The sequence below is a fragment of the Euprymna scolopes genome, chromosome 15, assembly GCF_053919585.1.
Source record: "Euprymna scolopes isolate OS-2025 chromosome 15, ASM5391958v1, whole genome shotgun sequence".
Taxonomy (NCBI): Eukaryota; Metazoa; Mollusca; class Cephalopoda; order Sepiida; family Sepiolidae; genus Euprymna; species Euprymna scolopes.
In genome coordinates this window covers 66,875,793-66,889,497 of record NC_136496.1, presented here as the reverse complement: position 1 = coordinate 66,889,497, position 13,705 = coordinate 66,875,793, and the positions used below count along the sequence as shown (strand labels likewise).

General features: G+C 35.0%; 1 protein-coding gene across 1 annotated transcript in view; it reads left to right on the top strand.

The window, feature by feature from the left end:
* Nucleotides 1-13,031, top strand: part of LOC145293859 (programmed cell death protein 6-like) — an 85,671-nt gene extending 72,640 nt beyond the window's left edge. Inside the window, exons 3-5 of the mRNA XM_080140570.1 lie at nucleotides 4,215-4,376; nucleotides 9,798-9,938; nucleotides 12,653-13,031. Coding sequence (XP_079996696.1) covers nucleotides 4,215-4,376; nucleotides 9,798-9,938; nucleotides 12,653-12,879 — 530 coding nt within the window. The 3' untranslated portion in view covers nucleotides 12,880-13,031. The remainder of the gene's footprint in view (nucleotides 1-4,214; nucleotides 4,377-9,797; nucleotides 9,939-12,652) is intronic.
* The last annotated feature ends 674 nt before the right edge of the window (nucleotides 13,032-13,705 follow it).

Below are 13,705 nucleotides of genomic sequence, written 5' to 3'. Positions count from 1 at the left end.
CTGGGAAACGCTTTCCTTTCAAAAACAGCTTCATGGCTGGGAAGAGGTGAAAATCAGAGGGTGCAAGGTCAGGAGAGTAAGGAGGATGGGGAAGGATTTCATAACCACACGCCCGTGCTTCTGATCTGGCGACATGCGAGTTGTGCATCGGAGCGTTGTCCTGCAGGAGGAGGGTACCTTTGCTGATCTTGCCCCGCCTTTTGATTTTGATAGCTTCCCTTAATTTCCTCAAAAGTGAAGCATAATAGCCTCCTGTAATTGTGGTACCCTTTGCCAGGAAATCTGTCATCACTACTCCGTCCTGGTCCCAGAAGACTGTGAGCATGACCTTGCCAGCAGAGGGATGCACACTTGCCTTCTTTGGAGGTGGTGAGTCCAAATGCTTCCACTGCATGTACTGTGCTTTGGTCTCTGGATCATAGTGATGGGCCCAGGTTTCATCCTGTGTAATCAGTCTTTTGAAAAACTTTGACTCATCTTCTTGGCACATCTCCAAATTCATCCTCGAGCACTCGACACATTCTCACTTCTGGAATGGTGTGAGCAACCTGGGAATCCATCTGGCAGATACCTTATGCATATGCAAATTGTCATGATGATAGTTTCCACGGACCCTGTACTAATCTTGACATCTTGGGCTATTTGGCGAATAGTAATGCACCGATCTTCCAAAATGGCAGCCTCAACTTGACAATGGCAGAAGACGGGGGCGGGGGCGACCAGGTCTGGGAGCTGTTTCCACAGACTTCCGGCCATGTTTGAATTCATGATGCCAGCATTTTACAAGGTCATATGATGGGGCATTATCACCATAAATTTCTTTCATTTCATCAAAAGTCTCTTGTGATGTGCATCCTTTCAAATACAAAAACCAGATCACTGCTCGACATTCAACAGGCTCCATTTCACACCTGAGCCAGTTCAAACACCTGTAAAACAGAAACCACAATTAGTTCAGAGCTGTAATTTGCCACATAACCCGTATAGATATAAATCATTGCACATGCAAAATTTCAGCTAGATTAGACAACTGGAAGTGGGTTAGGGGCATTACTTATTGCACACCCTTCGTAATTGTTTAGTTGACTTGTGTCCCTCCAAAAGAATGAAGTAACTCTGGCAGACCCTATGTACTGTTAAATTACAATTGATAATTAGCTTTTAATTTCCCATCTATTGTATCATAGATCTTGGCAATTTTTGTTTGCTTTAAATTTTTCATCTTAGTTTTCAGTTCTTTAAATGTTGTTGTCATTTTTTGAGGCGTAATTGAAAGCTCTCCGTCAATTAATATATAGGAAATATATGCACATTTATGATGCGTTTTTACACTAATCAAGACAAAATAACTCTTTTATAGTTAAATATTTGGAGATTCTTAAAGAATCGGAATCAGTAATTTAATACAGAATCGGTAATTGTATCAGAATCTGGAAAGATATTGGAATCGTTCCATCGCTACTATTAATAGGCTGTTAGCCTGGCGATGGTTGAGTATATGTTGTGTGGTCAATCCTTGACCTTTCAAAAAAAGGATATAAATATACATGATGTTGAGGTTATACATAAGTGACAGAACGGCATTAGTTAAGATTTATGTAAGGGCGAATGTTAGGTTATGTAACTAAATTCCAATACTGTGCATCATAATTCAAATAGTTTTTCTTTTGTTCTAGCTTAAGGTTGGTCACAGAATGACCAGGGTTGCCTGAATTATCTTGTTAATTCCCAGATATTAATTCAACTAGCTGAGCAGAGAATTGCAACAAAGAGATGACCAGAATTGTATAGACTACTTGTTTGCAATCCTAATCAGTTTAAGGCTGATTCAGTTAGAATTTTTGGGTAAATACAAATGAATTCTGTGCTTGTGACTTAGCCAGGTTAGAATGCATTCATGATTATTACTAGCTGTTGCCTGGTCGTACAATATGCTTAAACATGATATTTTAATCTATGCAGATTGCGTATGTATTATTATAGAATCAATCCTATATCGAATATTATATATTACGCGGAATAATTTGCCCGGTGGACTGATTCGCAAAAGTAAAAAAAATGATAATGTCATTCATTAAATTCTGTCTGTGTTTGTTTACAATATCATGTCAGCTGATATTTGGGCTTGAAAATGAATGCTCTGGAAAAGTCACTTCTGATAAATGTTTAGTTTTAAAATATGCAAACGAAGAAATGATTTGCGATAATTTTAAATGGTAACTCTTCTTTTATTGTAAATTGAACAAAAAAATTAAAATAAAATGGTGAGGTACACTCGGGCTTGAATAGGGGACCATTCAATTTGTAATCAAATGCTCTACCACTGAGCTATATATTCAGATGACAATAAATCTTTTTTTTTTTAAGAAGAAATGATTTGCTGAGATTTTATTATTTCCCTTGTCCGATTTAACGTAAAATATTCCCTTGTAAAAATTCTTTTTTATCTATAAGAAAGACTATTTTTAGGATGGGATTTTTTCAATTTTCGATACTTATTGGATGAATTTCTGTACAAAACATATCTAAGAACACTGTCAGATATATAAATTAGCTTTGTTTGAAGTTTCGGAACCTATGAGGACAGAACTCACACACACACACAAAATGACTTTTATATAAAAGTAAATTGGAGTTGAGTTGGAATAATAAAAAAAAAAATACAAAGTTGCACTATGATTTACCTTGAGTCATGTGCTCATTACCAAATAGTTACCTGCTCCTACATGGAGAAAGAAGAGGCTATTTTTATGGTCCCAGAATTCAATCTTTTAGATTATTTTTATGGCACTTGTAAACTTTTATTTTTCATGCTGGTATAAAAATAGTGAAATATTTTTACTCATTTATTGCGGACTGTTATCCTCATCTTTTTATTTTTTTTTACTTGTTGTTTCACAACGTTTCACCCAACTATTTCTCTCGCCTTCGTCCCGTGACGGGATAGGAATTCTGAATCTCCTAACTGCATCCTCAGCAATTACTGCCTTCCATCGTTGTTGTCGTCTCACTACGTTTTGGCCAAGTAAGCCTCTAGCTGGCTTTGTGTAGGATTGAAACCTCTATCTTCAGACAATGCTCACCTGGAACCGTAGAGATTCCACGTCTCTATCCACTGCGCCACGGACCCCAGGCACAGTGGATAGATGAGGATAATAGTCCGCAATAAATAAATGAATAAATAATGCTCATCTCAATAATGAATTCCAATTAATTAAATAATAAATATTCTTACGTTTACCATACTTCAATTTCTCCTTGTTGTAAATTTTTTGATGGAGGTCTGGAGACCAAAACCAAAATTTTCTCTGTCTAATGTGTTGCAGCCAGAATTATGTCACTTTGATGTTGACCTGAGTTAGTGAAGGGCATTCATCCTATAAAAATCTTACCTCAGTTGAGGAAATGACTTGAAAGAAAAGCTTGTACTTAAATAAAGAGACAGATGAACATTGCATTCCAAATAAAAACTCTTTGATATACCTGTATATCAAAGAAAGATAAGTATCCTCACCAAAATACAAAAAAAAAGGAAAATTATTGAATAGGAGTTTAATTAAAAGTAAAAATCAATTTTATTCTATTTTGTATGAGTTGTCCATATTTTAAGAGAAATATATCTCATTCTTTGTAGAAGGTTGATTTCATCCGAAATTAATAAGAAATTTTTTTTTTTTTATTGAAATATTTCTTATTAATTTTGGATGAAACCATATAACATCTAGTCTTTTTCCACCCACCCATTTTCATCTATCAGACTAGACAATCAAGGTTTCCTCCCTCCCTCTCCCTGCTCCAATTTTATGTCACTTTGACATCTTAGGCTTAGCAACTAGTTTAAATTTGTTCTAAAAATAGAACGTCTGGCTCATCCTTAAATTGTTATCATTTTTCACCTTTAGCTTTTACCATAATTCATTTAATTTTTCCTGCCTGATGGGGGCTAATGGGACCAATAATAACTTTTTCACTTAGTTTTTTCCACTGGAAAAGATTCTTTCTACCGCAATTTTAAGATGGCATCTGTGCATTTTGAATTTGCTCATGTTTATGGATCAACAACTTGGATCATTACAATTGAACTATTCCATTTGCATCTCAACATCTATGAACACTACATTAAATTTATTTTCATTTTCTTCTCCAAATTCATTTTTCATTCCATATATTAAACTTTTGATTGGCTCAATTGATTTTGATTTTCTCTTTCTCAGCTATGTATGGTGCACCACCGGGTGTTGATCCTCAAGTTTTCACCTGGTTTCAAAGTGTAGATCTCGATCGGTCAGGCAAAATCACTGCCAAAGAATTACAACAGGCTTTATTTAATGCAGACTGGAAACATTTTAATGCTGAAACTGTTCGACTCATGATCAGTAAGTATTTTGACTTGTTTTCTTTGTAACACAGAAAAAATATATAATCTATATATCTACAAGTTAGAAAAGCATTTCATCCAAGGCATGAAAATTGTTAAACAAAATGTTTTTACTATAAACTTAAAAAATAAAGGTACAAGATTCAATTTGAAATTTATTTATCTTCAAAGTGTACTTTTATACATTTTACAAAGTAAGGTATGCAAATTTAATACCTTACTTTGTAAAATGTATAAAAGTGCACTTTGAAGATAAATAAATTTCAAATTGAATCTTGTACCTTTATTTTTAAAGCCTATATAGTAAAAACATTTTGTTTAACAATTTTCATGCCTTGGATGAAATGCTTTTCTAAATTGTATCCTATCTTTTTAAGATTATATTTTATTTAATTTATTAATTTGGATTTAAAAAAAGATGAATGTGATTTTGTATGTATTTATAAAAACTCTCCTACTCTCTATTTCAGATTGTATTTCTCCTCACACCACAACTCATTTTTGCAACCCCTTCTTTGTATTATTACAGGTCTGAATATGCTCTGTTTCAGTTTGTAATTCTCCTCACTACACAACTCTTTTTTGCAACTCTCTCTTTGTCATAAATGTCTGAATAATAAAATCTGATTTTTTTTTAACAAAAACTTTAAAATAACTTTTTTAGATTAATTTTTTTAAAACTTCTTTCAGAATAGAAAATCTTTACAATTTAATAAGGAACATATTTTCTATAGGTTTCATCAAAAATATTCAATAGATAACGAAAAAAATAGAGATAAAAATTTTAAAAGGAGTGTATAACTCTGGTTACGCTAGTGAAAGACTTTGTTATTCTATTATTTAAAACATTTTGTGTCCTGCGCTTTCGCGCGAGGACTAATAAAAATGAAATTGTCTGTCTGTACATTTCCCTACGCAATAACTCTGTCAATTTTCAGTCTACAGACTCGAAATTTGATATACAGGGTACTGGGAAATCTTTGTGATCCGTTTTCGGCCAGAAAGATTTGGGAAAATCTTTGTGATCCGTTTTCGGCCAGAAAGATGGCGATTAAGGAGTCAAAGTTCAACGATTTGACCTTTGAGAACTCTACCAAACTCCTCCGCCAATTTTGGGGATAAACAATTGAAATTTTAGATATAGGTTCCTTGGACATGGATCTAACTTAATAACTTGATTTGAGCTCAAAACAATAAATGTTAAGGGGTCAAAGTTTAAAAAAATTTTACCTCTGCGGTCTCTACCAAATTACTCAGACAATTTCTGGTCTAAACATTTGAAATTTTACATAAGGGGTATTCAGAGATAGGGCCAGTTTTTTTTAATCGGTTTGGGTGGAAAATTTGAGCTATCAATATATAAATGTATGTATGTATGTTTGCATGTCTGCCTAAAACTTTCGACAGAGGCGACGGATTTTCACATGAGTAGTATCATTTTGAAGCTCGATCCTTCAGATGACAAATACCGAAAAATTGGCTAAAAACGTTAATTTCTTCACCCTCAATTGGGTACTTTTCAACAGGGAGGGGTTGCTTTTTTCGCCGATATTTTCAAAAGTCATCACTTCTTTTTTATTGTCTAGCCTTAATTTAAACCTACGTCACTTCCGGTTTACCAGTGGTCGTAACCGCAAAGACATCACGTTTTTTCCCATTCTTTTCCTCCTTCGCGATATGGGTTCGAGCCTGTCTTCCTACTACCAATTTTTTTTTTTTTTTTTTTTTTTTTTGCTCAACACACACCTCCAAATTTCGTGGAGATTTCGTGGTTTCGTGGCGAAATCTTATTGGCCGGGAGAATTTCTACCCCATCCACATACCTTACTCTATATACGACTGTCGTGCGAAAATTAGCGAGAGTGGAGAGTTTCAGATCGGTTAGAGTTGGGAGTTGAGCAAATTGCTTGTCCCCTAATAAACTGGGGAGTTGTTTTCCCCCAAAGTTAGGTAAAAACAAACAAACCGGGCCATTGACCTCATTAAAAACTGTCCCGCAGAAAATGTTAGCTGCTGAATAGCTATTGGTTACGTTGTCGTTGTTTTAACGCTCGCACAAAATGCGGGCACCTGTCAATTTTGTTCTTACTTAAATAAATTCAAACATCTTTCAGTAACTCATTCTGGCTGGCCGAACGGTTAACGGTTCATGTTTTTTTCACATTTTTTTTCCAACGTCGCCTCAAGGCTTCGGGTTCGATCCTACCAACTTACCAAAACTTTTTACCCCCCCGCCCGGTTTCTTTTTAATTTAAGAGCACACACACCTCGAAACACTCGGGCAACGCCGGGTACCCCCGTTAGTCTATATATATAAAAGCGAAAATGTATGTATGTATGTTTGTGTGTCTGCTAAAAACTTTCGACAGACAGAACAAAAATTGACAAACTTGGTCTCATATGAAAGCCCCATCCTTCACCCGACAAATATCAAAAAATTGGCCCAAAACGTTAATTTTTTCCCCTGAAATCAACACTTTTCTACAGGGTGGGGGTGGAGGGTCAGCAAAAACCGTCTTCTCATGACGAGATCAGTTCTACGCATGCATCAGATGACGTCATAACCTGATTTAGTTTAAATACTTGAAGAACTGACACAATTTCATGTATGTTGTGTTAGCTCAGTTGGTTAGAGCGTTGGGTCATAATCTAAAAGTTTTGGGTTCGAATCGCGGTGTGAGATGTCTTTTTTTTTTCGATTTTTTAAATTTTAATATTGAAGCAGGGTTATTTAAGCCATTTTTCACGTAACGTTCGTTTTTCTGTTTTTTTTTTTGTTTTTTTTTAACTTCGCTTATTCTTAGGTTTTCATTAACACCCTCACCACCGACCGACCACACACACCCAAAAACACCCGGGTACCCACCGATTTTTTTTTAAATTTTAATATCGAAACACGCTTATTTAAGCCATTTTTCACATGTTTTTTTTATTTTTTTATTTTTCACATTTTTTAAAGCAGTTTTAACGTTCGTTTTTCTGTTTTCATTTTTGTTTTTTTGATTTTTACATCTAACATCGTTTGCCTTACGTTAGTTTTTTTTGTGTTTTTTCTCAATGTTTTGAGGAAAGAAAGAAATCGTTATATTTTTGCCAATAATCTTTTGCTAAATACAGCTCACCTGAAGGAACTGTTTTGAGCCTCCATCATAGCCTATGGAGCACATGGTCTATCCTATCTAGACAAATCTCTCTTAAGAAAGAAAATGAATGTTCACTTTATACTAGGATTTGTTAAAAAACAGACAATTTTTAATCTTTTTTTGTATTGATTTTGAGACATGACTAATGCTAGTGATTGATTGACAGAAGTTGATAATCTTTGACAATGACTGCCTCAACCATATTTTGCATTGTTGATAGGTCAATCATGTATATATGTATGCAAGCAGCATTCACTCCAGATGGGTTAAACCAGCTTCTCCCTGGAGAAGTAAGTTCCATGGGAATATTAAGTCCACAAGCAGTTCCCAGTTGCACATATATCCTGGCTAAGAGAGATAATGATATTAGGTTTTTGCAATTCTTGCAAGAGGTGTCAATCGTGTCCCAACTACTTTTCTCTGCTAACATTTCAACTTGTCACAGTGACATGTACATTGGTTCACGTATGTGGCTCATCACTCAGAGTGAGAATTAATTCTTATCGTAATCCTCCCTACCTTTTTGCTCGTGTTACACAAATGTATTGATGGACAGCTAAGGACATTACAAAGGAGATCTTGGCTGCGATTTATGGCCGATAGTTAGTCATCGAAGGTGAAATCACGATTCTTTAGTCATCTTGTATGATTTTGTCCAGATGTGATCCAATCATGTGCTACCCCACTCAACAACGATCACCAATCACAACATTGTGCATCATGGTTTTTTTTTTCTTCTTATTCGTCTTCTCTTCTGGCCATGTGATTGTTTCTTACTCCGGTGGTTGCCAAAGGGAGTGGACGGTATGAATTCACAAGTATAATAATAAAATGAAACAACTTAAAAAACAAAACCAAAAAAAAACACATTCTGCAGACGTCAATTGGGTTCTGGATGCATGTGTAACATCATTGTAGGAAAGTCTGTTGAGGCCTCTTTGTCGTCGGTTGATCAGTTCATTTCCGCATTTGCTCCAAGCCACAGCTTGCATTCAACTATGTCAAACTCTCAACTCATTGTCAGCCGTAACTGTCATCAACCGTTCCAAACCTAAGACTTTCTGCAAATCATCCCCAACTCTGAACTGTTGCAAAACTCATTGACACCTATAAAATTAACTCTAAAATATATTGATCTTCTTTGTCTCAATCATCGCCACACCTTGACCAGCAATCCTAACTCAGCTTCCTTTTGTGTTCCTTGGTAAACAACTTCCTATCCATTGTTTTTCCACCAACCCTATTTCCTATACTTTTGTGTTTTTTGATAAACTTTTTTCCTTTTTTCTTAACACTTGGGTGTAGAGGGACATCGGTTATATCACACATGGCCACCACGCATGGGCTGCTATAGTTCGCATTGTGGTGCAAACCAGAAAAAAAGCTGGCTCAGCCTGATCAACATGAACACAAGTGTAACAGCAACATTGCTTTCGAATTGATTGTTTTATTTATGTAAGCAATAATAATATATTATGCATGGTTATCTTACGTTGTCCGGGGATTATGAACAATAAAATAAGAATGAAAAAGTGTGTGTAATATCTTTCTTTTAAAACTTATCTCTTTCTTTCTCCTATCTCTTTCTCTCTCAACCTCCGCTATCACACTCTCTTTTGCTTTATCAGTGACACATATACATAGCTGTTATGGTTACTCTGCATTGTCCAGGAACATGAACAATAAAATAGAAGAGTTAAAAAGCTTGTGTAACAGCTTTCTTTCTTTTTTCTTTTTTTTTTTTTTTTTTTTTTGTGGAAATCGCTCCAGAACAGAAATGAAGCCACTTAATGTAAGAAGCTATAAACATGTATTACTTCAAGGTCAAAAACTAACCAATGATAAGCGTTAGATTCTTGCCCAGAAAACAGCAATTCTTTCCCCTCAGAAACATTGCTTATGAAATGCGAAGACTAAAAGACAAAATAAAGGAAGCAAGAATTATAAGGGTTCACTTTCTACTCTCCTAAAATCTCTCTCTACCCCACCCCTCTCCTTGCCTCTTTTTATCATCTATTAATGCTAAATAATACCAGCATCATGCACCTTAGGCAGCTTGATCTCAAGGAAATATTCACAAGCAGTCACCAGCCGCATGTATATTTATTATCTAGCTTTTATTTCTTCAATGGTTGTCTATAATTGCAAGTTAAAAAGTACACAAGTTAACCAACCAAATTTTTGGAGATGTAATGTAATTTTTTCTTTTTTTTTTTTAATTAATTTTTGAAGACCAGGAATTGAAAAATCTTTTCTTTTTTATTTTCTCCTTCTAGGTATGTTTGACAAAGATCAAAGTGGCACAATTGATTTGCAAGAATTTCAACAACTCTGGAAGTTCATTCAAGAGTGGCGTGAGATCTTCAATCGATTTGATCGAGGATCAGGAAAATTGGGGCTTAATGAGCTTCAAAATGGTAAAAATATTTTTTTTTTCTTTTTGTTTCTGAAAAACCAAGTTTTGACATTTTATTCTGATTTTTGTTGACTATTAAATCCTAAATATTTATCTGCATTAAATTGCCTTTTTGGTTGCTGTGAGGCACTGAATCTGTTTGAAAAAATATTTTGTATGAAGTTATTAAATAAGAAAAAAAAATTTAACTTAATTGAGGACATGTGTCTGAGTGACTACTGTGTTGTTCGTCAACCATATTTAATCATATTATTTGTATTCTTTGAACTACTGTTCTCATCTTGAGTGTTATTTTCACGTTTTTTCAGATGTGTCTTGTCAAACTCTGGAATCTGCACAAAATTTCAAACAGAACTCTTCATTTGATTAACTCGGGTAGCATGCTCTCATTCCTTCAGCCATGACTGGATAAAAGTTTTAAATAATTTGCAATTGTATTTTTGAATGTCGCTTGCACTGAGGATTGAACCTTCAACCTCCAGAAGAGTGTAACTTTACCACTGAATTTTACTATGTGCTATATCTGCTAAGCTACGGGTCCTTGATATCAGAGTTCAACAAGCTATACCTGAAGGTTATAGGTTAAATTAACCGAAACGCTGTGAAAATGACACTAAAGATAGATACAGTAATCCAAATAATCTATCCTCATGTCAAAAATTCAGAAATGTAACTATTTAAATTTTTCCACACATGGTTGATATTTGTTTGAGACAAAATAGTGACAAGAAAAGATTGACTATTTTTTTTCTTCTTCATTTAACGTCTCTTCCACATTAGATGTGGGTTGCATATTGACTATAGCGGCACAAACTGACTTTATCCATGAAACTGTATCATTTACATTAGTTTCAATGTCATATTGCTTGAAGTCATCTTTGACAGTTATTGGATAAACTTTTCCTCATTTATCTTCTGTTGAAATGTGTGTATGTTTGTTTATTCAACCAGAGCTTTGTTACCACTGTATACACAGTTGACATTGCAGAGTTGACAACTCTAATCTGGGCATCTTCAACCTCAATAGCAAAGGATCTGAACTCCTCAAATATATCGTAGTGCAGTATGGGGCCCATGGCATAGTGGATAGAGACATTGAATCTCTATGGTTCCAGGCGAGAATTGCCTGAAGATAGCGGTTTCAATCCTACCCAAAACTGGCCAGAGGCTTACTTGACCAAAATATGGTGAGACAACTATAGATGGTAGTAATTGAGAATGCAGTTAGGAGATTCGGTGTTTCTATCCCGTCGCGGTTACCACCAGAGGAATAGTTGGCCAAAACGCCGTGAAACAACTAAGAAAGATGAGGATAATAATCCACAATAAATAAATCAAATTAAGGGTTGTATCAACCGCATATTTTGGGCAGGTTATGTAAACCACCGGAACTTGTGTGTGCATTTTCTTTTTCTTCACAAAAATGTTGGACAATTTTTACGAAAATGCCAATTTTTTAATTTATTTATTTTCTACTAAAAACCATGGCCAATATTTAAAAGGCTAACAAACAGTTATAAATTAACGAAAATGCTTAATTATAACTGAAAACAATCATCATATGGTACTTGTTCAATTTACAAACTATGCTGTAATAACATTATTTAAAAAGCCATTCTTGCCGGGTCGTAAAATACACTTAAATATATTTTAATTTATGCAGACTTCATATTTATTATTACAGAGCCAATTCTCTACTGAATATTATATTGTACCTAATATATAGTACTGATTTCAAAAGATTACAAAAAAAATGGATTGGGTGTCATCAGCTAGACTCAAAACCAAAACATTTTGCGCTCCAGCTACGTTTCCTATCGATGTAACTATCGAGAGAAAGATAAGAAAGATTTGATATTAAACAACTTAAAGAAATGAATTGAATTTGTGCATGCGCAGAAAGAAATAGAAATATATCGGTATGTTGAAATGAACATTTTACATTTCAACTTGCCGATATGTCTGCCTGCATCCAAACAAAGATTTTACTTGTTATAAGTCATCCTTGGTGTATGATTACTATTTCTTGTTAATTTCAGTGTTATGTGACCAATAATTTTAGGAGTTTATCAGTTAAATATTTACACACACACAGACATACATCTACTGTTTTATTCATACAGATTGTATCTCCCCCCCCGGCCCTGTCGGTGGGGCATTAGAATACGCCGTCTGCCCCCCTGCAGAGGGTAAAAGTCCCTCAATGGGGGTCCTGGATATGACCTTAAACTATATCCAGTGGTGAGTCCCCAGCTTGTGGGCTTTTGGGGAGTGTGGAGCCACCCTTTAATTACCATTGCTCTCAGGTCCACTCTGACCTGGAGTGGTAGTACCTGTTACGGTCCCAACTATGGGTTAAATAGAAACCGACGTGAAAACAACAAATATACTCTATTAAAAAAATTTTCTTCAAAATCTTTGGATTCGGCATTAAATAACTCGAAAAGGGTTGATATGCCGTAAAACAAAAACAACCAACCAACCAATGTATCCCACCCAGCATCGTGGAGGCTACTCGTCAGGAGTAACCAGTTGATACTATATCCATTTGCATACATGTGTCGGCACAGTAACACATTACCCCCCCCCCCTCCCAAATCTTGCGCTCTCTTTCTCACCTTGTAACATTACATTTGCATTGTTCAGATTGTCTTCCAAACAATTACTGTTTATTGGATTCTGATGCAGATTTACTTTTTTTCTTATCTTTTCCAGCTTATCAACAAATGGGTTTTAATTTATCTCCCAACTTAGTAAATATTATTGCGTGCAAATTTGACAGTAATGGACAACGTAACCTGACAATTGGCAGCTTTGTTCAAAGTTGTGTACTCCTTCGTCTCCTCACCAGTGCATTTAAACAAAGGGACCCAATGCTATCTGGACGTGTTACGATGCATTACGAGGATTTTATGATGTTGTCTGTGAATCATTTGGTGTAAGGTGTCCACCTCGTGGGACAAATCAAATTGCAACGGATAAATTTTATTTGATACAAAATCCAATTATGTAAAAAAAAAAAAAAATTATCACTGCTGAAAAATTTAAGAATATTTTGTTTTGCAAAAATAAAGAAAAGATATTGAAAAGTAAACTTGATAATTGTATGTTTGATAAAGTTTGTTTAAACTTTTTTGTTTTCTCGAATTTCATTTTTGAATTATTTACAACTAGCAGGACCCGTTAACCGGCGTTGCCCAGTGGTAGCATGCATCCCTTCCGTGTAAAAATTTAAAGTATGGCTGTTTTTGGCCAACCCCCAACCGCCTCATGTTAAGAACGACTTTCAAAATAGACACCCCCAAGAACGGCTTTTGGAATTGACATGCCATTTTGTGAATGGGGGTGGGTGCAGTGTTGTTTGGCTTGTGCGGACTAAGCTGGCAGGCAGGGTATGGTTCAGGGCATGGTATTTTTGTTGGCAAGACTAGAGTTAAGGTGGCAAAAAAAACTCTCGAACCCTCTATCACTTAAAGGGGAACTAAATTCCTGCAGTCACATGTACGTTACCATATAAAAATGTACACGGTTTTTCAGAAATTGACAGTTTTAAGTAAGCAGAAAAAATATACCGTATAAACAGAACGGTTTCTTTAAATAACAATTCTTTTTTATTTAAAACAATATATACAGGATTTTATTTCTATTATAAACAATATAAATAGAACATTTAAGAGATTGAAACAATATAAACCTTTTTAAATGTTAAGTGCTAGACAACAGAAACAGAATTATTGTATAATTTATGAAAAAAATATTTCTTATATA